The 24,126-nt window shown below is 44.5% G+C and overlaps 1 protein-coding gene across 1 annotated transcript in view; it reads right to left on the bottom strand.

The window, feature by feature from the left end:
• The window catches only part of sh3gl1b (SH3-domain GRB2-like 1b), a 134,650-nt gene that overhangs the window by 4,325 nt on the left and 106,199 nt on the right, over positions 1–24,126 (bottom strand). The window contains exon 7 of the mRNA XM_072482736.1: positions 12,431–12,558. Coding sequence (XP_072338837.1) covers positions 12,431–12,558 — 128 coding nt within the window. The remainder of the gene's footprint in view (positions 1–12,430; positions 12,559–24,126) is intronic.

Here is a 24,126-nt window from a genome sequence, read left to right as displayed (position 1 = left end):
TCCCCCAGCTCCTCCTCCCATTTACCCTTCAACTCTTCTACCAGCGCTTCCCCCTCTTCTTTCAACTCCTGGTGTATTTCCGACACCTTGCCCTCCCCGACCCATACACCCGAGATCACCCTATCTTGAACTTCTTGTGCCGGGAGCAACAGGAATTCCCTCACCTGTCACCTCACAAAAGCCCTCACCTGCATATATCTAAAGGCATTTCCCGGGGGTAACTCGAACTTCTCCTCCAGTGCCCCTAGGCTCGCAAACGTCCCGTCAATGAACAGGTCCCCCATTCTTCGAATCCCCGCCCGATGCCAGCTCTGGAACCCCCCGTCCATCTTCCCCGGGACAAACCGGTGGTTACCCCTGATCGGGGACCACACCGATGCTCCCATTGCACCCCGGTGCCGTCTCCACCGGCCCCAGATCCTTAGCGTTGCGGCCACCACCAGGCTCGTGGTATACTTTGTCGGCGAGAGCGGCAGCGGTGCCGTCACCAACGCCCCCAGGCTCGTTCCTTTACAGGACGCCATCTCCATCCTCTTCCATGCCGCCCCCTCTTCCTCCATAACCCACTTGCGGATCATCGCCACATTTGCTGCCCAGTAGTAGCTCCCCAGGTTTGGCAGTGCCAACCCTCCTCGGTCCCTACTGCGTTCCAGGAACCCTCTCCTTATTCTCGGGGTCTTATTCGCCCACACAAACCCCATAATACTCCTGCCTGCTCTCTTAAAAAAGGCCTTAGTGATCACGATGGGAAGGCACTGAAACACAAACAGAAACCTCGGAAGGACCAGCATTTTGACCGACTGCACTCTACCCGCCAGCGAGAGCGGTAACATGTCCCATCTTTTGAAATCCTCCTCCATTTGCTCCACCAACCTCGTCAGATTCAGTTTATGTAGGGTCCCCCAACTCCTGGCTATCTGGATCCCCAGATAGCGAAAGCTCCCCTCCGCCCTCCTCAGCGGTAGGTGTCCTATCCCTCTTTCTTGGTCCCCCGCCTGTAATACAAAGAGCTCACTCTTCCCTACATTGAGCTTATAGCCCGAAAACTCCCCAAACTCCCTTAGAGTCTGCATGACCTCCACCATCCCCTCCATTGGATCCGCCACGTACATCAACAGGTCATCCGCATATAGCGACACCCGATGTTCTTCTCCCCCTCGGACCACCCCCCTCCATTTATTAGACTCCCTCAATGACATGGCCAATGGTTCGATCGCCAATGCGAACAACAGGGGAACAGGGGGGGCACCCCTGCCTTGTCCCTCGGTACAGTCGAAAGTACTCCGACCTCCGCCGGTTCGTCACTACACTCGCCATCGGGGCTCTGTAAAGGTGCTTAACCCAACTAATAAACCCTCCCCCAAACCCAAACCTGCGCAGCACTCTACTCGGTCAAAGGCCTTCTCCGCGTCCGTAGCTGCCACTATCTCCGCCTCTCCCTCCACCGATGGCACCATTACCACGTTTTGGAGCCGGCGCACATTGGTGTTTAGCTGCCTGCCCGTTACAAATCCCGTCTGGTCCTCGTGAATCACCCCCGGGACACAGTCCTCGATCCTCGTAGCCAGCACGTTTGCCAGCAACTTAGCATCCACCTTGAGGAGCGAGATCGGCCTGTACGACACACATTGCAGTGGGTCCTTGTCCCGCTTCAGGATCAAAGAGATCGTCGCCTCCGACATTGTCGGGGGCAGGGTCCCTCCCTCCCTTGCCTCATTAAAAGTCCTCACTAGCAGTGGAGCCAACAGGTCTACGTACTTCCTGTAGAACTCAACCGGGAACCCGTCCGGTCCCGGGGCCTTCCCTGCCTGCATACTCCCCAAACCTTTGCTCAGCTCCTCCAACCAAATTGGTGCCCCCAAACCAGCCACCTCCTGCTCCTCCACCCTCGGGAACCTCAGTTGGTCCAGGAATCGTCTCATCGCCCGCTGGGGGCTGGGATCGGTACAGCTCCTCATAGAAGGCCTTGAATGCCTCATTTATTTTCGTCGTACTCCGCACCGTAGCTCCCCTTCCATCCTTGACTCCACCTATTTCCCTCGCTGCCATCATCTTACGGAGCTGGTGTGCCAGCATCCGACTCGCCTTCTCCCCATACTTGTACGTCGCCCCCTGCGCTTTCCTCCACTGTGCCTCTACCTTCCCGGTGGTCAACAGGTCAAACTCCGTCTGGAGCCGTCGTCTTTCCCCAAGTAATCTTTCCTCCGGGGCCTCTGCGTATCTCCTGTCCACTCTCAAAATCTCCCCTACTAACCTCTCCCTTTCCATGCCCTCTATCTTCTCCCTATGAGCCCTGATGGAAATTAGCTGTCCCCTGATCACCGCCTTCAGCGCCTCCCATACCACCCCCACCCGCACCTCCCCGTTGTCGTTGGCCTCCAAGTACCTTTCGATACACCCCCTCACCCTCCCACACACCGCCTCATCTGCCAGCAGTCCCACATCCAACCGCCACAACGGGCGTTGGTCCCTCTCCTCTCCCAGCTCCAGTTCCACCCAGTGCGGGGCGTGATCTGAAATGGCTATGGCCGAATACTCCGTTCCCTCCACTTTCGAGATCAGCGCCCTGCCTAGAACAAAGAAATCTATCCGGGAGTAGGCTTTGTGCACGTGGAAGAAAAAAGAAAATTCCCTGGCCTGCGACCTGGCAAACCTCCACGGGTCCACTCCCCCCCATCTGATCCATAAATCCCCTAAGTACCTTGGCCACCGCCGGCCTCTTTCCGGTCCTAGATCTGGAGCGATCCAGTGCTGGGTCCAACACCGTATTAAACACCCATTATGGCCTCCTCGCCCATCATCGACTCGAGCATCGTGCTCGCATATGCCCCGGCATCGGCCCCCTCCACTCCTTCAGGGAGACCCAGGATCCGAAGATTCTTTCTCCTCGACCTGTTTTCCAGGTCTTAGAATCTTTCCGCCCATCTCTTGTGCAGCGCCTCGTGCTCCTCCACCCTCACCGCCAGGCCCAAGAGCTCATCCTCGTTCTCATTTACTTTTTTCTGCACCTCCTGGATCTTTACCTCGTGGGCCTTCTGGGTCATCCCTAGTCCTTCAATCGCCGACAGCATAGGCGCTAACATCTCTTTCCGCAGCTCTTCGAAACAGCGCTTAATGAACTATTGCAGCTCCGGCCCGCATTCCACTTTATCCTCGGCCGCCGCCATTTTGTTTTTCTTCCCTCGTTTCTCCCGCTGCTCCAATGCCGCTTTTTTGGCCATTTTGCTTCTAGTCCGGTCCATAAACGGTGAAGGGGGACCTCACTCTTCCCTTCCCACACTGAACATCTTCAAAAAATTCCCGTTGGGGCTCCTCTGGAGAGCCCGAAAGTCCGTGATCGAGGAGCTGCCGAATCGTGCGGCTTAGCTCCGCATCGCCGCAACCGGTAGTCGCCTTGAACATACTTAACCACCCAGCCTCTGCAGCTCTCTGGTAAAGGATTCCAGATTCACTACCCTCTGAGAGGAGAAATTCCTCTTCATCTCGGTCTTAAATGGGCAACCCCTTACTATTTGATTATGCCCTCTGGTCCTGGACTCTCCCACAAGGGGAAACACCCTCTCAGCATCTGTCAAACCCCAGGAGTCCCCGATGTTTCAATAAGGTCACCTCTCATTCTTCTAAATTCCAATGAGTACACGGTCAACCTACACAACCTCTCCTCATAAGAAAATCCCTCCAAACCCAGGATCAACGTAGTGAACCTTCTCTGGTCTGCCTCCACTGTCAGTATACCTTTCCTTAGATAAGGGGACCAAAACTGTTCACATCTGCTCTTCAGGTTCTTGCCTACTGTACACTCACTTTTTACCTTGCAGACACAACTACAGCCATCAAGCCATAATTCTATTCCACAACTCTTTTATCCCTGGCTACATAGCAGTCCACCTTCAAAAGTATCCAGAAAATCTTTCCAACCAAAGTTCCCTCCCCTTACTGCTTCTCAGCATTCATTCACTCCCATTTTGTGAAGTACCGTGGGACATTTTACTAGATTAAAGCTTCTACCGAATGGAACGGGGTCACTGGTGCCGATCTTTGGGATATCGGAGCTGCCACGTTACTGAAGGGGAGGGGGGCTGATATCGGGGCATTTGTCTTGGATTGCCCAGTGGCAAATTCTGCGCAGGTGCAGGTCAGCTGCGCCACCAAAGGTGGCGGCATGGCTGGGAGATATGGCAGAATTTCTGCAAATGGGAGAAAATTAAGTTTTCTCCTGGAGGATCAGAGGAGGGATTACAAGTGAGATGGAGGCTGTTCATATCCGTGATCCAAGATTGTTTGCCTCTGATGAGTAAAGGGGGGGGGGGGGGGGGGGTTGTATGTTTTCGGGGAGGGTTAAGTTAGTTAAGATTTTAAAAAGGGATAAAAATTACAGTTTGTACTCTGGCTGTATTTTCTGGATGGATGTGAGATTTTTCTTTGTGGTGTTTGGAATAACCTATAATGTACGTGACAGCTTTAGATGAAATACAGCACACCTCAATCACCAGCACAGCAAGGGCTGTCATGATTACTCCAGGTTATAGTCCAATGGTAGTTATAATCATTAGCACACTGTAGTTTAAAAAAAATTAATTTATGGGATGTGAGAGTCAGTGGTTAGGAAAAAATGTATTGCCCATCCCTAGTTTAGTCCTTGAGGTGCAAGTACACGCACTGTGCTGTTAGTGAGGGAGTTCCAGGATTTTGTCCCTGCGACAGTGAAGGAACAGTGATATATTTCCAAGTCAGGGTGGTGAGTGACTTGGGAGGGGAACCTCCAGGTGGTGGGGTACCCAGGTGTCTGCTCCTCTTGTCCTTCTAGATGGTAGTGTTTGTGGGTTTGGAAGGTGCTGTCTAAGGAACGTTGGCGAGTTACTGCAGTGCATCTTGTAGGTGGTACACATGGCCGCCACTGTTGGTCGGTGGTAGAGGGTTTGAATGTTTATGGAAGGGGTGCAATCAAGCGGGCTTTGTTCTGGATGGTGTCAAGCTTCTGGAGTGTTATTGGAGCTGCACTCATCCAGGCAAGTGGAGAATATTCCATTACACTTCATACCTGCGCCTTGTAGATGATGGACAGGCTTTGGGGGGTCACGACGTGAGTTACGGGCCATAGGATTCCGAGCCTTTGACCTGCCCTGGTAGCCACAGTATTAAACTGGATAGTCAAGCTCAGTTTCTGATCAATAGTAAGATGTTGATTGTGGAGGATTCAGTGATGGTAATGCCATTGAATGTCATGGGGCGATGATTAGATTCTCTCGTCGGAAATAGTCATTACCTGGCACTTGTGTGGCACAAATGTAACTTACCACTTGCCAACCCAAGCCTGGATATTGTCCAGGTCTTGCTACATTTGGACATGGGCTGCTTCATTATCTGAGGAGTCGCGAATGGTGCTCAACATTGTGCAGTCATCCGCAAACATCCCCATTTCTGACCTTATGATGGAAGCGAAGTCATTGATAAAGCAGCTGAAGATGGCCAGGCCTAGGACACTGCCTTGAGGAACTTCTGCAGTGATGCCCTGGAGCTGAGATGATTGACCTCCAACCACCACAACCATCTTCCTTTGTGCCAGGTATGACTCCAACCAGCAGAGAGTTTTACCCTAATTTCTATCGACTTCAGTTTTGCTCGGGATCCTTGATGCCATACTTGGTCAAATGCTGTCTTGATGTCAAGAACAGTCACTTTCACCTCACCTCTGGCATTCAGCTCTTTTGGCCCTGTTTCAACCAAAGCTGTAATAAGGCCAGGAGCTGGGTGACCCTGGTGGGACCTAGATTGAGCGCCCGTGAGCAGGTTATTGCTGAGCAAGTGCCGCTTGATAGCACTGTTAATGACTTCTTCCATCACTTTGCTGATGAAGGAGAGTAGACAGAAAGGACAGTAATTGACTGGGTTGGATTTGTCTTGTTTCTTGTGTCCAGGACAAACCTGGGCAATTTTCCACATTGCCAGGTAGATGCCAGTGTTGTTGCTGTATTGGAACAGCTTGGCTAGGTGTGCAGCAAGTTCTGAAACACAAGTCTTCCATACTATTGCCGGAATATTGACAACTTGTGGTAACATACATGACAAATTATTTTCCAATACATGTATTGGCAATGCCAGAAAGTTAATTCCATTAGTAAAATACAAGGGCAGCATGGTGGCACAGCTGCCTCACGATGCCGAAGACCCTGGTTCAATCCCAGCCTCGGGTCATTGTACGTATGGAGTTTGCACATTTTCCTAGTGTCTGCGTGGATCTCACCCCTACAACCCAAAAAGTTGTGCGGGGTAGGAAAATTGGTCACACTAAATTGCCCCTTAATTGGAAAAAAATGTTTTTTCTAAATTTAAAAATTAAAAAAGAAATAGTAAAATACAAAAGTCAGATTCAGAAAACTTCAGTAAATAAAAGATTCAGTAAATAGATTATTTGGGTAGTGAGTTACAGCAGAATGAAAAGTATGCCGTACACCAGTGGTTACCAAACTGAGAGGTCACAGGCCTTTGGAAATCGTTGAGTTTACAATAGGAAAGCGGAATGTCAGCCAGTGTGGTGATCAATGGTCTCACCTAGGATGGGTGCAATCATTTTTTTTAATTTAAAAAAAATAAATTTAGAGTACAACAATTATTTTTTTTTTTCCAATTAATGGGAAATTTAGCACAGCCAATCCACCTAACCTGCACATCTTTGGGTTGTGGGTGCGAAACCCATGTAGGCACGGGGAGAATGTGCAAACTCCACACAGACAGTGATCCGGGCTGGGATCGAACCCGGGTCCTCAGCGTCGTAGGCAGCAATGCTAACCACAGCGCCGCCGTGCCACCCCAGAATGGGTGCAATTATTGACAGAATGTTCAGGGCAAAGCAGGTACAGTCCCTGCTGACAGCACTGCAGCTTCTGACCCAAGATCCATGCTTGTGAAATCTGCAAGTGCTTCTCAGTTCTCAATATTTTGGTGCAATTGTTTCTGGACTGGCAACTGACCATTTGGGCCACTAACATCTTTTAAAAACGTTAGCACAAGTGGCTCCCAGGCACTCTTTGCACCTGAACATCTCAAGACAAACGGAATTAGACAGATGTTGAAAGAGAGAAATGCTAATGGAGAATTGGAAGCAAGCAGGAAAATGGGATTAGAATTTGTGGTTCATATACCAAGCAAATCATGGCCACAGATTAATTGGCCCTCTGGTTTGTTTGCATTTGGTAGTATTCAGCTACATTGGCAGGGAAGTTTGGAACACAGTTGTGTACAGGAGGAAAATACCATTGATGAACAGCAGAGGGAGCTGATAGTGATATTGATTGTATCACTAACATATGAAAAATAGCCTCTTCCCACATTTCTCTCACTCACAAACTGAGGAAACAGCTCTTACTAAAACTGAACGATTGGGTTACACAGATAATTACAACAGCTTTGATGACTAAACAGCTCAACAATAATTTTTTAAAAAATGATTGTTCTTTGAGCTTTGATCACAATTAAACATCCAACCATAATCCTTATTAAATCATGACAGCCCTATATATCCAGCAGAACTAAAAGTTGGGCATTAGCTACACTACTCACAAAAGTGATCTGCGGGCTGGCGTCCTATTGAGCTTGTCTGAATGGAAGGAGGCTGTTCATAGGAAAGTTAACGTAAAAATAATATTTAAATTGAATATAATGTATAAACCTCATCTACAATCAGTCAATTCTTAAAAGGTGATGAACTGAGTTTCAACAGCTAGATATAATGCATTCCATACCTAACATGTCTTTGTGTAGAGAAAAATAATTCTAAATTGCCTCTTTATATATTAATACAAAGGTTCTATCAATTTAGCAATCTGTGAATATAATGTAATAGTGTCTGAAAAGAGCACATCGAGCAGTACAACACCAAGGTCAGATACTGATAGTTACACATCTTTCACAGGGGTTGAGCACCACACACAAGTGCACTGCCCCGCATACACACTCACTTGAAGGCAATTTCTTTGTCTTTGCGACTGAATGGGCAGCACTGTGGTGCAGTGGTTAGCACTGCTATCTTAGCCCGGTGGTGGCGGCTACCATCAAAATCTGGGGGCAGTGGAGGCGGCACAGGGGGGAGGTGGGGGCCTCGGTGTGGACCCAAATACGGGTGAACCACCGGTTTGTCCCAGGGAGAATAGATGGAGGGTTTTCGTGGTGGCACAGGGCAGGGATAAGAAGGTTAGGGGACGTGTTTGTGGATGGGAAGTTTGCGAGCCTGGGTGAGCTGGAGGAGACATATGGGCTCCCCCGGGAAACACCTTCCGGTATCTACAGGTAAGGGCGTTTGCCAGGCGGCAAGTGGTGGAATTCCCGCTGCCATGCACGGTACAGGACAGGATGCTCTTGGGGGGTGGGTTGGAGAGGGGAAGATCTCGGCAACTTACCAGGTGATGCAGGAGGAGGAGGAGGAGGAGGCCTCGGTGGTGGAGTTGAAAGGTAAGTGCGAGGAGGAGTTGGGGGAGGAGATCGAGGAGGGGATGTGGGCAGATGCCCTTGGGAGGGTGAACTCTTCCTCTTCGTGCGCAAGACTCAGCCTCATACAGTTTAAGGTGCTGCACAAGGCACACATGACCGGAACAAGGATGAACCGGTTTTTTGGGGGTGAGGACAGGTGTGTTAGGTGCTCAGGGAGCCCAACAAACCACACCCATATGTTCTGGGCATGCCCAGCGCTGGAGGAGTTTTGGAAGGGCGTAGCAAGGACGGTGTCGAGGGTGATAGGATCCAGGGCCAAACCTGGCTGGGGGCTCGCAATATTTAGGGTTGCAGGGGAGCCAGGAGTGCAGGCGGCGAAAGAGGCCGGTATTCTGGCCTTTGCATCCCTGGTAGCCCGGCGAAGGATTCTTCTTCGGTGGAAGGATGCGAGGCCCCCAAGCGTGGAATCCTGGATCAACGATATGGCGGGTTTATTAAATTGGAGAGGGTGAAATTTGCTTTAAGGGGATCGGTGCAAGGGTTTTTCAGGCGGTGGCAACCGTTCCTGGACTTCCTGGCAGAACGGTAGACAATGGTCAGCAGCAGCAACCTGGGGGGGGGGGGGGGGGTCCTATTTTATTTTTGTTTGTCTACACTGGGGATCTGAGGGGGTGTATGTATTTGCTATGTTCGCCGTGTGTTAATTCGGGGTGTTAATTTATTATTTGTGTATAGGGGGAGGGGGGCAGTTTTATATTGTTTTGTATTTAATTCTATTGGGTTCCTTTTTCATTTTGTTGTTGATATTTTGTGAAAACTTAAATAAAAATGTTTTTTTTAAAAAAAGGACTGCTATCTCACGGCGCTGAGGACCTGTGTTCTATCCCGGCCTCCTGTTCGTGTGGAGTTTGCACATTCTCCCCTTGTCAGCGTGGAGACACAACCCAAAAGGATATGCAGGGTTGATGAATTGCCCACGCTAAATTTCCCCTTAATTGGAAAAAAAGAATTGAGTACTAGTCTTTGCGATTGAACATTACAACTACAGCACCAAACTTGGTAACAAAGTTGATGAACAGCAACTGACTATGTGGAGATGCTTAGATCAGCACAGTAGGAGGAGAATTTACTGCTCTCTTTAAGGCTGGCCATTAATAACATCTGAATTGCTACTGAAAGGACAGTATCTGGATGCAATATAATAAACAGATTGCTAATTCTGTAAAATGGAAAGAAATATTATGGTATGAAAAAGATATTGTACATTGACTCTTTCAATTAGCTTGGGGATAGGAGCAACAATTCTTACTGAAAATTCTGCCAGTCAACAACATAACATTTTAATGCAACCTTAACAGTGCATGTTAGTCTTATTATTCTTCTTCCCCCTGCTCATGCGATTGCTGACTCTGGCTGATGTATGGTTATATTGACGCCAGCAGTCCGGGTACCTTGCCAAGTGGAGAGCCTTTATAGTAAATGCGAGCAGACTAAATAACAGTGGAAAGCATCATAGCTGATGCTCATCAACAGATGATGCCAAATAAGTGATTTCCAACAGAAGAGGCACAAGATAGCAATTGGGAGTGGGAATCATTTTACCTGGCTAGGAATCGTAAGGTTAAATGTCAGGCTACCAGTGCCATCGTGTCCAACATTACCAACTCAGCCAGGCCAGGGGTCAAATCTAAAGAGTCCTCTTTTCTGTAACAATGCATTTCAATAGCATCAATGTATCATGACTGGCAATTGGGAGCCAGAAAAGAAGCCCGTTTTTCCTCAATGCTGAGACAGTCAAAGATGGAACTATTGAGTAACCCATGGAGCTGGAAGATTCTGACAGTGTGGACCTTTATTAAGTACTTGAAAGTGGCTTACTAAATCTGTAAATCCTGTTGCTCTAGAAACATGGGGTGGAACTGAATGCCCATCCCCACTGGCACGTTTGGAGGCAGGGGGCATTTAATTAGGTGGGAGGGTGCCAGGTGGTGACAGTGCTGCCTTTCCAGCCGAGCCCGATTAAGTTCAGGGTGGGAGGGTCTTGGATGGCCTCCCCACCTGAATGCTAATTGAGGCACATAATAAAGCAATTATTTTCCACTTAAGGGCTTTATCCTACCGCCGCTAATATTCATTGGGGGGGGGGGGGGGGTGCAGATGAGAAAGGCAAACCGACAGGCGCGCAGGATGGATCCCTCAATTAAAGTTACTCAGTGCCTGATTGAAAGACCGATATTGGGAAAGGGGGAACCTGGTAAGAACCACACCCTGCCATTTCTTCTGACCTCATTCCCCCACCCATAACTAACGACCTCCAGGAGAGACCCTATGCTGCCCTTCCTCAAAATCTATTACATTTCTAACTTTCCCCCAGTTCCGACAAAGGTCACAGGCCTGAAATGTTAACTCTGCTCCTCTCTCCACAGATGCTGCCATAACCTGCTGAGTATTTGCAGCATTTTCTATTTTTTTTTCCTTCTGCTCTGCTTGGATCAGTTACACACTGGCTCGGAAACAAAAAGATCCAGAGGGGGAAATCTGTTAAGGTACGGCCTTCAAGTAATTTGCACCTTTCTCTTTCATTCTGTTATGCAGAAGTGAACTATAGCAGCAATATCTGACTCACAAGGAAAGGCTGTGACACTTGGGAGATGAGATTTTATTTTAGTGGCAGATTATAATAAATTTAATTTGTGCAAACACCCAACACAAACTTGTAGCTCAGTTAAACCTCAAAAGTTAAAGTGAATTTAAAACTTGAAAGAATTAGATGAACATTATAGGCAAACTGGGAAAATTATCTGAAGTTGGATGAATGGGTGGAAAAGACGTCTTGTGTTTAAGGGAAGAGTAGTTAAACTAGATTTGGATTCAACAGCAAAGGAAGTATGTTCAGGAGCAAGAAAAATTGATCCATGCTAATGAGTTCATCAGAGGAGTTGCTTCTGTCCCCTGCTGGTTAGCATAAACTGATGGACACATTTCTATAAAGAAACAGAAGTTATTTTTATATTGTGCTAATTTTGCTTGCAATAAATTTGTTAGTTAAGGTGAGTAGCCAAGAATACCCCACAAAGTATAAATGCAACCAAAGTTCATCTCTCATCAATTCTTTCCTGTGTTGTAGTTCATGATAGTGCTGGCAAATCTTCTGATCTTGGTGACCAGCATAAGATCAGGGTCAGTGGTTATACAGCGGTGGAGAGATCAGAGTCAGATTCATAATCTGAACTCCGGGCCAAATAAAATTCAAAGACAACCTATTTATGAAATGTTGGCTGCTGGCGCTGGAGCCCAACACCCAACTGCAGGTCACGTGAACAGTACATTCAGTAAATCTTACTTGATTGGATTTTGGTGAGGTATTGCAAATGTTCTTCAATTCTTGCTTTCTCCTTTGTTTTGCTCCTGACTTCTCACAAGGGGAAACAGTTTCATAGACGATGGCTACTCTCTAGAATATTACCTGTTCTTTGTGCACAAATCTAGGTCAGAAGGCGGTTTTGATTCCAGTGCTTCACAGCCAACCTGGCCCCGAGTGCATTTTGCATACGTATTTACATTTTTCAGTCGAAGATCCCAGTTTACCGATCAGCAGCAGTAATCCTGGTTGATCCTTTCTCTTCCTTAGCTTGGGCCACTTGATGTCAATTTCAGAGCCTCAGTTACGACTCGAGCAGATGTCGGATATCTCAGCACAGAGAGGGATCAAATCGAGGAGAATCTGGATTGGTCTGGCTCACTGCTTGGCTTTGCCAGAGAAAGCTGCAACCCTCTCTAACTTGACCCAACTCAATGCAAACTCTGCCGTGACATGGAATTGTTCACATGCTCAGCATGCTCTCTCCTGTTTTACCAAAGCGCAGCTCAAAGATTCACAAGAGAGGGTGTGGTGGTTTGGAAGAGCTTTTATCTAGTGTGGGAGGATTGATTGGTTAAAGTCCAGTCGCACTGTTGTATGTGGCACCTTATAGCTGATTAAACAAACAAAAAAATTACTTACGTTGTGATTTTGTTGACCCGCTAAAGGAGAAGCCTCCATTGGAATGATCTGACTCTCCATACTCAGTGTAAGTGCTTCTAGGTTTGGGTTGATATTCACGTTTGGGCCGACCCGATGCATCCCGTATCCTGTGATGTAACAATTAGTGTTAGACAAGTGTACAATTAATGAAATTAGTACATAATTAATAATTAGTACTCACCACATTTGCATAATAGACTCATCACAATACATCATTACTAAGTTGCTTCACCAATCCTACATGTGGGGTTGGGAGCGTAAATGCTGAAACCTCATTTGAGACAGGAGCTGGCTCTGTAAAATCCCTTCACTTTCAGGTATAAGGCAGCACAGTGGCACAGTGGTTAGCACTGCTGCCTCTGAGCACTAAGGACTCGGGTTCAATTCCGACCTCAGTTGACTGCCTGTGTGGGTTTGCACATTCTCCCAGTGTCTGCGTGGGTTTCGTCCGGGTGCTCCGGTTTCATCCCCCAGTCCAAAGATGTGCAGGTTAGGTGGATTGGCCATGTTAAATTGCCTCTTAAGGGTGAGGTTGCAGGAATAGGATGGGGGATTGGGCCTACGTAGGGTGGTCTTTCATCGGGTTAGTGAAATGAAAATGAATTAAATGAAAATCGCTCGTCACAAGTAGGCTTCAAATTAAGTTACTGTGAAAAGCCCCTAAGTCGCCACAATCCGGCGCCTGTTCGGGAAGGCTGGTACGGGAATTGAACTGTGCTGCTGGCCTGCCTTGGTCTGCTTTAAAAGCCAGCGATTTAGCCCAGTGTGCTAAACCAGCGCCTGTGTAGGTGCAGATCTGATGGGCTGACTGGCCTCCTTCTGCACTGTAGGGATTTAATGATTCTATTTTATGATTCGATAAATTAATTTTATCGCTATCACTTGATTGTAGAGGATGATGAGGAAGGTCAGAGAATACAAAATATTCGAAATACCCTTTTGGACTGCTGGCCATTAAAATGGTTTAAAGGGCAGCACGGTGGTGCAGTGGTTAGCACTGCTGTCTCACGGCGCCGAGGTCCCAGGTTCGATCCCAGCTCTGGGTCACTGTTCGTGTGGAGTTTGCACATTCTCCCCGTGTTTGCGTGGGTTTCACCCCCACAACCCAAAATAGATGTGCAGGTTAGGTGGATTGGCCACGCTAAAATTGCCCCTTAATTGGAAAAAACGAATTGGACACTAAATTTAAAAAAAAATGTTTTAAAGTAAAATGGTTTAAAAAGACTTTGATACTGTATGAAGTAGTTAAACATTAAGTCTTTGGAAACCAAGCTACAATGGAGCCATTGAGACTAATGAGTCGAAGAACAAAGACTGCATCTCGAGAACTGCGCTCTCGTGGTTGGAGACATTTGGGGGCTTTAACTTTGAAACAAGGCAAGAGAGTTTTATGAGACAATTTATGGTATAAAGTAAATCCAATGGTACTTTTTCAATATAAACTGAACCAAGAAATGGATTTTAAATATCCCACGACCAGGGTAAAATTATTGTAGATGATCAATAATTTCATGACTACTAATTAAAACAAAGACGTCTGGCTTGCAATTTTGAAATAAACTCTAACAGCCCCATCTTAACATAGGCTCCAATGGAGTATAAATTCCAGCACCAACTGGTTGGGCCAAATGGTCTGTTTCTGTATCCTATGTAATCAAAAATTCCAGAGATTTCTAGAATGGTCCCAGCAATTGGAAATTAGGAAAATGTAACATTGCTGTTCAAGAAAGGATGGGGAGAAAACAGGGAATTAACTACATGGCAGTTGGCCTGACAAACAGTTGGGAAAATTTTTGAATCTATTAAGGAAGTCTTAACAACGTGCTTAGAAAATCATAGCATTATCAGATAAAGTCAACATAGTTTTACCAAAACGACGTCGTGCTTGATAAAGTTATTACATTTTCTCGAGGATGCAACTCGTACACTAGATAAAGGGGAACTAGTAGATGTAGAATACGAGGATTTCCAGAAGGCATTTGATCAATTGCTACAGTATCGCGCAAAAAGTTAATATGCAAGCTTTCAGGACTTGTGGAGCTCAGGCTAACATATTAGCATGGTTAGGGTATTCATTGGCAGGAGCAAAAACTAGGGATAAACGGGGAATTTTTAAGTTGGTGGGTTGTAACTAATGGAGGGCTGCAAGGATCAATGCTAAGGCCTCAGAGATTCACAATCTATATTAATGATTTGGATGAAGAAACAGAGTGTAGCGGACCGTATCTAGGTTTGCTGAATATATTAAAACCAGATGGCAATGTACATAAGAACATAAGCCCCTCCAAGGGGCAGCACGGTAGCCTTGTGGATAGCACAATTGCTTCACAGCTCCAGGGTCCCAGGTTCGATTCCAGCTTGGGTCACTGTCTGTGCGGAGTCTGCACATCCTCCCCGTGTGTGCGTGGGTTTCCTCCGGGTGCTTCGGTTTCCTCCCACAGTCCAAAGATGTGCAGGTTAGGTGGATTGGCCATGATAAATTGCCCTTAGTGTCCAAAATTGCCCTTAGTGTTGGATGGGGTTACTGGGTTATGGGGATAGGGTGGCGGTGTTGACCTTGGGTAGGGTGCTCTTTCCAAGAGCCGGTGCAGACTCGATGGGCCGAATGGCCTCCTTCTGCACTGTAAATTCTATGATAATCTATGATAAGAACTAGGAACAGGAGTAGGCCATCTGGCCCCTCGAGCCTGCTCCGCCATTCAATGAGGTCATGGCTGATCTTTGTGGACTCAGCTCCAATTTCCGGCCCGTACACCGTATCCCCGAATCCCTTTATTCTTTAGAAAGGTATCTATCTTTTTCTTTAAAAAGTTTAAAGAAGGAGCCTCAACTGCTTCACTGGGCAAGGAATTCCAGAGATTCACAACCCTTTGGGTGAAGATGTTCCTCCTAAACTCGGTCCTAAATCTACTTCCCCTTATTTTGAGACTATGTCCCCTAGTTCTGCTTTCCCCGACCAGTGGAAACAACCTGCCCGCATCTATCCTATCTATTCCCTTCATAACTTTATATGTTTCAATAAGATCCCCCGCATCCTTCTAAACTCCCAATGAGTACAGTCCCAGTCTACTCAACCTCTCGTCATAATCTAATCCCCTCAACTCTGGGATCAACCTAGTGAATCTCCTCTGCACTCCCTCCAGTGCCAATATGTCCTTTCTCAGGTAAGAAGACCAAAACTGAACACAATACTCCAGATGTGGCCTCACCAACACCTTATACGATTGCAGCATAAATAAGTAGTAAAGACACAATGAGGTGCAGACAGGTTGAGGGGGCAATATTGTGGCAGACAGAATATAACATGGGGGAGTGTGAAGTTATTGACTTTGGTAGTAGGAATAGAAAAGCTTTTTTTTTTTTTTTTAAAAAGGAGGCCTGGAACTTGTAAATGTTGATGCTCACAGCTACCGAAGTATACTGTAAAAGGACCATAGCAAGTTAGCATGCAGGTGCAGCAAGCAATTCGGAAGGCAAATGGTTTCATTGCATCGGGATTGCAGTATAAAAATAAGGTAGTCTTGCAGTAAATGCACCACGGTCATTGAGACCACACCTGGACTGGTGTGCTCAGTTTTGTTCCATACTTTCTATACTTTCATTGGAGGCGGTACAGCAATGGTTTTCTAAACTAGCTCTTGGGATGAGGGCTGGCCAATAATGAAAGGCTGAGTAAATTGGGTCGAGATGACAGTTTAGAAGAATGATAGCTCATTGAAACACAAGGTGGTGAAACAGTTTGACAAGGTAGTTACTGAGAGATTGTTTCTCTGGCTGGGGAATCTAAAACATGGCGTACAGCCTCATGACAAGGGCTTGTTCATTTAGAATGGAGATGGAGAAATTTCTTCACTTCAAAGGTTATGATCAATGGAATTATCTCCCTCAAAGGGCTTGTGGATGCTCCATCGTTGAGTATTTTCAAAGTAGAAATAGATTTTTAATCCCACAGGGAATCTAAGGATATGGGGAGTGAACAGGAAGATAAAGTTGAATTCAAAGATCAGCCATGACCACATTGAATGGAGAGCTGATGAACAGGCAATATGGTCTACTCGTGCTCCTTTTTTAAGATTGTTCTCATGGGACACAACTAAAAAGACCACATTTGGAAAAGGTGATAAAGGCAGCATATCCCAATGACCACATACTTATCCGCTGACCATCAGCGGCAGATCTTTAAATATATACTGCATAGTTGCATTGTCTGGATGGCTTTGAGAGTCTCCACATGAGCTCCACAAACTGTTTTCTGGACATGCTGAACCCAACCAGAACCAAGGCAACAGCAAGCTGAACAGAAGCAAAACAATACTGATACAATGAGATCTGAGGAAATGGGCCTAGATCCTTTGCACAAATCCATGCTCCTCTGCCACCTGTAGGATCCAATACAATTTACCAAGCTTAGGTCAGTTGGACTTCCTTTTAAGGTTACACAAGGATAAGTTTGTGGTTATTGGGATATGCTGTCTTTTAATCACCTTTTCCAAATGGACAGGCCCTGTGCAGTCTCAGTTTACTTTCATAAGTTTCCTCCCACATATAGACACCACATTTGTACCTGGGTGATTGCAGAGATAACACCTGATACACATCTTATGCTTGGTGTACAATTTACCAGAAGTTCAGAATCACATTTCTCGTGTGTTTGTGCACCTAATGACTTTTCCGCGCAATAGTTTTTCCTGGAAAACTTGTAGTCAATTTGTGTATTAGGGGTTGGCAGCTCCAACAATGCAGCACACCCACAGCATCACTAGAGTGTCAATCGACTCCATATGTTTAAACATTTGTTGGTGCAAACTTTCTGCTTTGGTAACATACTTGGCTATATGAATTCATGCCTGCTTTTAAGTTGCCACAAATGCTGAGAGAGTGAACTTTGAACTAAGAGTGACTCTAACAGATGTATCCTCCAAAGACAATGGGTCAAATGAGGACCAGTGCTCCACGGACTGCAGGAGCTGTTATTCTAAGCTGGGATTCTAAATTGTCAAAACAGTTGCAAGAGGAAGGGTGGCCCCAAAATCCACATCTCAGGCTGGCACCTCATATCCTTATGACTAGCAACCCATTATCTTATGACCTTATGTAATCACACACACAACATATCGATTGGACGAATGTAACATACTGTGTACAGAATTGATAAATATTTATGGAATGAACTGCAATACTAAGAGAATTGATTGGCTGTATGTAAATGAAAATGCGAACTAATTCTGCTTTTGAAAGAGTATATTAACCCAGTTTAAGCCACAGCTCAGTGAGAAAGTGTATTGGCAAGACCGAGCGGGCTAGGACTTTCCCCCAGAGCTCTGCAACAATAAATTGCTTCTTTTGCTTTCGTTAAGATCTACTTGTGAATATTTTCATGCAAAACACTAAAGTACACTTGCCTTCGCTAGTGAGGTAGGTGGACACATTTTTTAATGTGTACACATTATTTTGCACACCATTAATTACCAACAACTTCCACTCTTTCTAAAATATTCCTAAGCAGAAGTAGCTCTCAAAATAAGGACTTGGTTGCTGGGGCCAGACGAGCTGTTTCTGGAACAGACTAGTCTCATTATAGCAATTCTGATCTGTTAATAGAAACTGACTGCAGTTGGAAAAATTATGAGTGATCTCTTAGAACACTTATTTCTTGGTATAAACTTCACTCCAACACTTTCCTCCCTATGGTTTTCTGAGTCATATGTTTGAGCTATGGACGTGCACAAGTGAAGCCGATTTACTTTGTATTTACAGCACAGACATTTAGCTGAATAGGTCCCGACCACAGTGTTTATACCCCACACAAGCTGATTTCAACACTTATAAAAAAGAATTGGGACAAGCAAACGTGAAACAAAAACTGGAATGTTACAATTTAGTCATAATGAGGCTACCAAATTAACTTTGAGCCTGCAGCAGGTTGTTTCTCTCACCAGAATGCAGAGCTATCCATCAGCCTGTAATTTTCCACTGTGGTTTTATGTAGACCATTGGTGTCGTACAAGGGTCGAGCACACATAGGGTTAATGTAGTACTGACTTCAGTCCCACCAAAGATGCAAGAGAACATATGACCCACACCTATGGGTCAGTCTAGTGTTGGACAGAGCAGTTTGAACAAACAAGCAAAGAGACTGCTCCTAGCTTGAACCCTTTATGTATATATGTACATAGTTCTTGTAGGTAAGAAATACATATAGTTAACCTACTTAACACTACGAAGACTTCATTACGGCCTAGTGAAGGGTTTCCAACAGCCAACAATATGGTGAATTTGAATGGGAATTGGCAAAACCGCACAATAAATGCAGAGAAAAACTAAAATTCTGCAAAACTGAAGAAAAATTCGAAGAAGCATTCTGAGACCTGAAAGAAAGCTTGAGAAGCAGATGTGCAGAGGAAAATTGACAAGGAAATGTCCAAAGAAAGACTTGGAAGCTGAAGGCAAAAAATGGAAAATTCCTCACTGCAGAAGACTTCATTGCAGTGATGGGCAACTTCCGGTCTCGGGCCGCATGCAGCCCATCTGGGTTGTGAGTGCTGTCTCAGAGACATTTTGGGTTCTTACCCAATTATATTTTTTTCCAAGGAAAATGTGCAAACTCCACATGGACAGTGACCTTGCGCCAGGATCGATCCAGAGTCCTCTGTTCTGTGAGGCAGCAGTGGTAACCACTGCGCCCCTACCGAGACATTTTATTGACCTGTAGCCCGCGTACAGGGTTGCCAGTCTGTTGATTTCTGTGTAGTTTTTCTCCTGCCGGCAAGACTAAACTGGTACGTGCATAAATCAAGGGCAAGTGAAGTGATGTGCGTGCTGATTTCTCACAACATTGACGGTGAGAGCCGTGCACTCCCTCTGCATCCAGAATGTAAATATTTCTTTTGTTTTTACCATTTGAAGTAGATGACAGTTCTATTAATATAAAATGATTAAGCATTTTCTATAGCTAGTTATGAAATATTTGTATCAAATGTATTTATCTTATTCAAATGTATTTATCTTATTCAAATGTATTTATCTTATTCATGGAATCATGGTTAGGGGTCATGGCTAGTGAACAAGTCTGATTCCAATCTTACGGCCCACTCACGAGCCTAGGTTGTCCATCACTGCTCCATAATATTGCTTGAACGTCCAGCTTCAATTCCCACTGTGCAGAGTCAGCAGACATAAAAGGGGTGAACTAAAACTTTTAAATTCCAGGATGAAGCAAGTTGTGAGAAACATTTAAATAGTTCAGTGATCAGAAATTGCTGTTTTAAAACTTTCAAAAATACATTCCTGGGTTGAAACCTGAACATGCTTGACCAGAGGCGAAAAAACATAATTAAGAAGAATCATGACTAAAAAATCAGCTTTAAAGTTAAGTGAAGGCCAGGATTTGACTCTTTCATGACCCTAAAGCATAGTACTGAAACGGAGAAAGCTGCAGCTGGATGATCCAAGCAACTACTGTTTAAAATATTCTCAAGGCTGAGAATGAATGTCATTGCAGCAGGAGCCCACCAAAACTGGCTGGTGCAGGTAAACTCTTTACCTTCAAAGGAACGGCAGTGTCATTTTGAATTTTGGCAACTTCTTAAAGCTGACCATGGATCAAAAATTCAACTTACCACATCAGTCTGGACTCATCCAAGGGCCAACCCTAATAGAAAATTTGGCACTCTGGAGAAGATAATTTTCAAACCTCCACAATGCATCAGGTCTAAGCGGAAAGTTCAGATTAAAAACTTTTTCATACTGCTTTGGTGAATGTGATGAAGCAATCGTAATGCAGTGCATTGATGAATCCAAAATGAGCTTCGAAGAAATATTGTAAGGGCCCTTTGTGATAATTCCCTTTTTTCCCCTTTCTTTTATTGTTTTGTTATTATGTTTGATCCATGGATTATTAATGGAGATGTGTCTTTAAATCAAGCAGAATCAATGTGCATCTTTCTTCAAGACTCTTAGCAGAATTCAGAAGTTACATGAGAAAACTCTGCTAATCTCAGTTGGTTTGAACAGGAGGCTGCAGACTTGTTGGCACCAGGGGGCAGGTGGGACTCAGATTGATGGATTGGCTCAATGAATTGGCCCAAGAGGTTGGATGCAGCCTGGTACCAGTTGGTGATTGAATCCCATCCCACTGGACTGATCTTCAGAGTCGCAAGGAGTTTCAGTTTATCCTCTGGAAGCACAGGGAGAAGACCTCTCGCTCTCTCTCCAGAAAGGCTGCAACTGCTGTATTTCAAAACTTGCAGAAAACCTGAATTAATATAGCTACACAAAGACCAGGATCTGCTTCCTCTATTTCTCCATAAAAGCGGTCAGTGCTTGATAGATTACAGATTTATTGATTTACTGATTTATTGCTTCACTAATTTATTTGGTGCCTTTAAGAATTGATACAGTACATTTCATAATTCAGTGCATAGACAGAGAATGGAATATCCACAAGGTCAATGTGGAAAGATAGTCATTGTTTCAGATAAAATATAAAAATTGGTATTTAACATATGTAGGGGTCTAACATTGTTCATGAAAAGTTACATAAAAGCTCCTTGTAGTGAATAAACCATTGTTCTTCAATACGTTTAGTAATGAAAATGTATCACAGCCTTAGCAACAACAAGGTTAATGCAAGCACCTTATCTTTGTAGAAATGGCACACGTAGCGGGTGCACGTAGACATTTAATTAATTTGATGGACATTAGTAAATCTTAGGTAATAACCAATGCCTGGATAACAAATCACGTTCTAAGTGACAGACAGCTATCTAAATAAGTCAGGAAATATCAGCTGAGCATTAGAAACCAACAAGAGTAAATGTGGGATTAGCCCATTGATAAGAATTTCTTTAAGAATAAGGCTTCGTGATTAAAGTTTTGTTCTGAATTTATGCTTTAAGAAATTCTAAACCATCCATTGATTTATAATATTTTCTTATGTTTTCATTTAACACTCTTTATTATGTTTTGATGTATTATTTGATCTAAGTTTTCATTTTGTTTTTTTATGTAAGAGAATCAAGGTGAATGATTAGCAAATAAAGTTGTATTTTTGGACACCTCCAATCAACCGGACTTGTGGCTTTTATTTGAAGATAAAATGAGAGATTGTATTAGTGCCAAATGAGAGATTGTATTAGTGCTGTATTTCTGGAACTAGAGACCGAGAGGAACCTACCACAAACTGAAAGCAAGATTGGAAGAGGAGTAAAGCACAAGAAACCACCATCTGGAACAAAGACTCTTTTTCCTTTCACCTATGCTTTTTTTTTTTAAACCCCTTTTCATCTGTGTTTTTCTGTCTTGTGTGCGTGCATGTGTGTGTGTGTAAGGGGGGGGGGGGGGGGCAAGTTAAATTGGGAATTAAATAATAGTTAACCATTTGTATTTGCTGCAGATTTCATCACAGTTTTTGTTATAAATAAACAGTAATTGTGTTTATATTGACAAAGCTGGTGCCTGCAATTATTGGGCAGACAAGTGCCAAAGACTTCAGGCATTTTTCGAAGAATTATTGGTTAATTCACTGGTGTTGAGACTCTGGGCCAATTGGGGCTGGAATTGGCCAAATATTAGCCCAGGGTGTCGTAACAACATTCAAAGCCTTTGATGCATATTTTAGTCGTGGAGTGCACAGAGCTTAAAAAGAGGCACAGAAAACTCCCAGTAAAGTGTCAAAAAGGAAAACAATACTAGAGTAAACACACGAGAGTGCATGAGAAACAGGGAACTTTCCGATGTTTCAAACATTATTATTTTTGGAAATCCTAAACTGCAACAGCAGGTGAGTGCAGAGCGAGCAGACTGTGAAAGAAGACAAGCGATCTGATGAAATCCAAAATGAAGAAACACCGCAAAACAGAGAAATGCTCATATTAGGAGAGAATTGGAAGATTTGAAACTCAGGATTCAAGCTGAGTATATATCCTTGAAAACACATGGAACACTAAAGTCTCCAATGAATCAAACTGTCCAAGATTGGGAACAAATTAACAATTAAAATTTTTTTTTTTTTTTTTTATAAAAAGTGTCGAAGGAACAGTCAATGACCATGGAACAAAGATTCCTTCCCAGGTAAAGTTGTTAAACTTACAGAAGAGTTTGTTAAGTCTGTGGTGAGCAAAATATTGGAAAGGACTGAGAGATAAGATTTATGATTATTTAGAAAAACACATGGAACACTAAAGTCTCCAATGAATCAAACTGTCCAAGATTGGGAACAAATTAACAATTAAAAAATTTTTTAAAAATTTTTTTATAAAGAGTACCCAATTATTTGTTTTTCCAATTAAGGGGCAATTTAGCGTGGCCAATCCGCCTAATCTGCACATCTTTTGGGTTGCGAGGTGAAACCCACGCAGACACGGGGACAATGTGCAAACTCCACACGGACAGTGACCAGGGCCGTATTAGAACCCGGATCCTCAGCGGTATACTCCCAGTGCTAACACTGCCACGTGCCACCCTAAATTAACATTGAAGTGTCACAGAGGTATAAGAAAAAGGCTACAGAGTTGAAGAAAATGGCTGTAAATTTGGAAGAAACATTACACTTTCAAGGTGATATATGAAGATATGAAAAACAAGAACCTAGAATGGAAAGAGAAAGTTGAAGTTCTCACAAAAGATTGCGAGGGATCTTAAAATCAATCAGCAGAAGCACAATTACATAATGCGAGCTAAATTACATTCTGCCAAGCAAAAACCGATCAATGCAGAGAATCAATTTTCACATATGAAAGATGCATTTGGTAAAGAAACAAAGGACAGCTTTTGAGAACACTGGAATGTTGCTCACAGGAATTAGAACACTTGAAAGAGGACTTGAAACGCCTAAATGATGAACCTGTAGAAACAGATTCCAGAAAAATGGATTTTCAGGTTAAACTTGGATGAACTTCAAGCATCAGAATTCTCTTTTAAGCATCATGCAAAATGCCAGAAACATGAGAAGGAATCGCCGATGAATCAGAACAGTTGTTGAAAGCAGAACTGACAACCAAAATAGATAAACTTATCGAACTCTGGTCCAATCCGAACAACACGAAGGATGAGATGCGCAGTACGGAAGAGCAAATTCAAACTTCAGAAGCAGAAAAGCTGAATTCTACAGAACAGATTGAAGATCTAATGAATGAATTGAAAGTGTCGAAGGAACAGTCAATGACCATGGAACAAAGATTCCTGCCCAGGTAAAGTTGTTAAACTTACAGAAGAGTTCCGCAGGTAATGCAAACAAAATCAACTCAACTTAGTGCATAAGAATCTGAGGAGGTAGGGGAGGCCCTAAATGAATATTTTGCTTTAGTATTCACGAGAAAGAGGGACCTTGTTACTCAGGAGAACAGCGTGAACCAGGTTAATAGACTCGAACAGGTTGATATTAAGGAGGAGGATGTGCTGGAAATTTTGAAAAGCATCAGGATAGATAAGTCCCCCTGGGCCTTGGGCGGCATGTGGCGCAGTGGATAGCACTGGGACTGCGGCGCTGAGGACCTGGGTTCAAATCCCGGCCTGGGTCATTGTCCGTGTGGAGTTTGCACATTCTCCCCATGTCTGAGTGGGTTTCAGCCCCACAACCCAAAGATGTGCAGGTTAGGTGGATTGGCCACGCTAAATTGCCCCTTAATTGGAAAAAATATATATAATTGGGTACTCTAAATTTAAAAAAAAAGTCC

The sequence above is a fragment of the Scyliorhinus torazame genome, chromosome 18 (genome assembly GCF_047496885.1).
Source record: "Scyliorhinus torazame isolate Kashiwa2021f chromosome 18, sScyTor2.1, whole genome shotgun sequence".
In the NCBI taxonomy this organism is placed as follows: domain Eukaryota; kingdom Metazoa; phylum Chordata; class Chondrichthyes; order Carcharhiniformes; family Scyliorhinidae; genus Scyliorhinus; species Scyliorhinus torazame.
The sequence above is the reverse complement of the archived record's forward strand: the minus strand, read 5'-3'. Positions and strand labels throughout refer to the sequence as shown.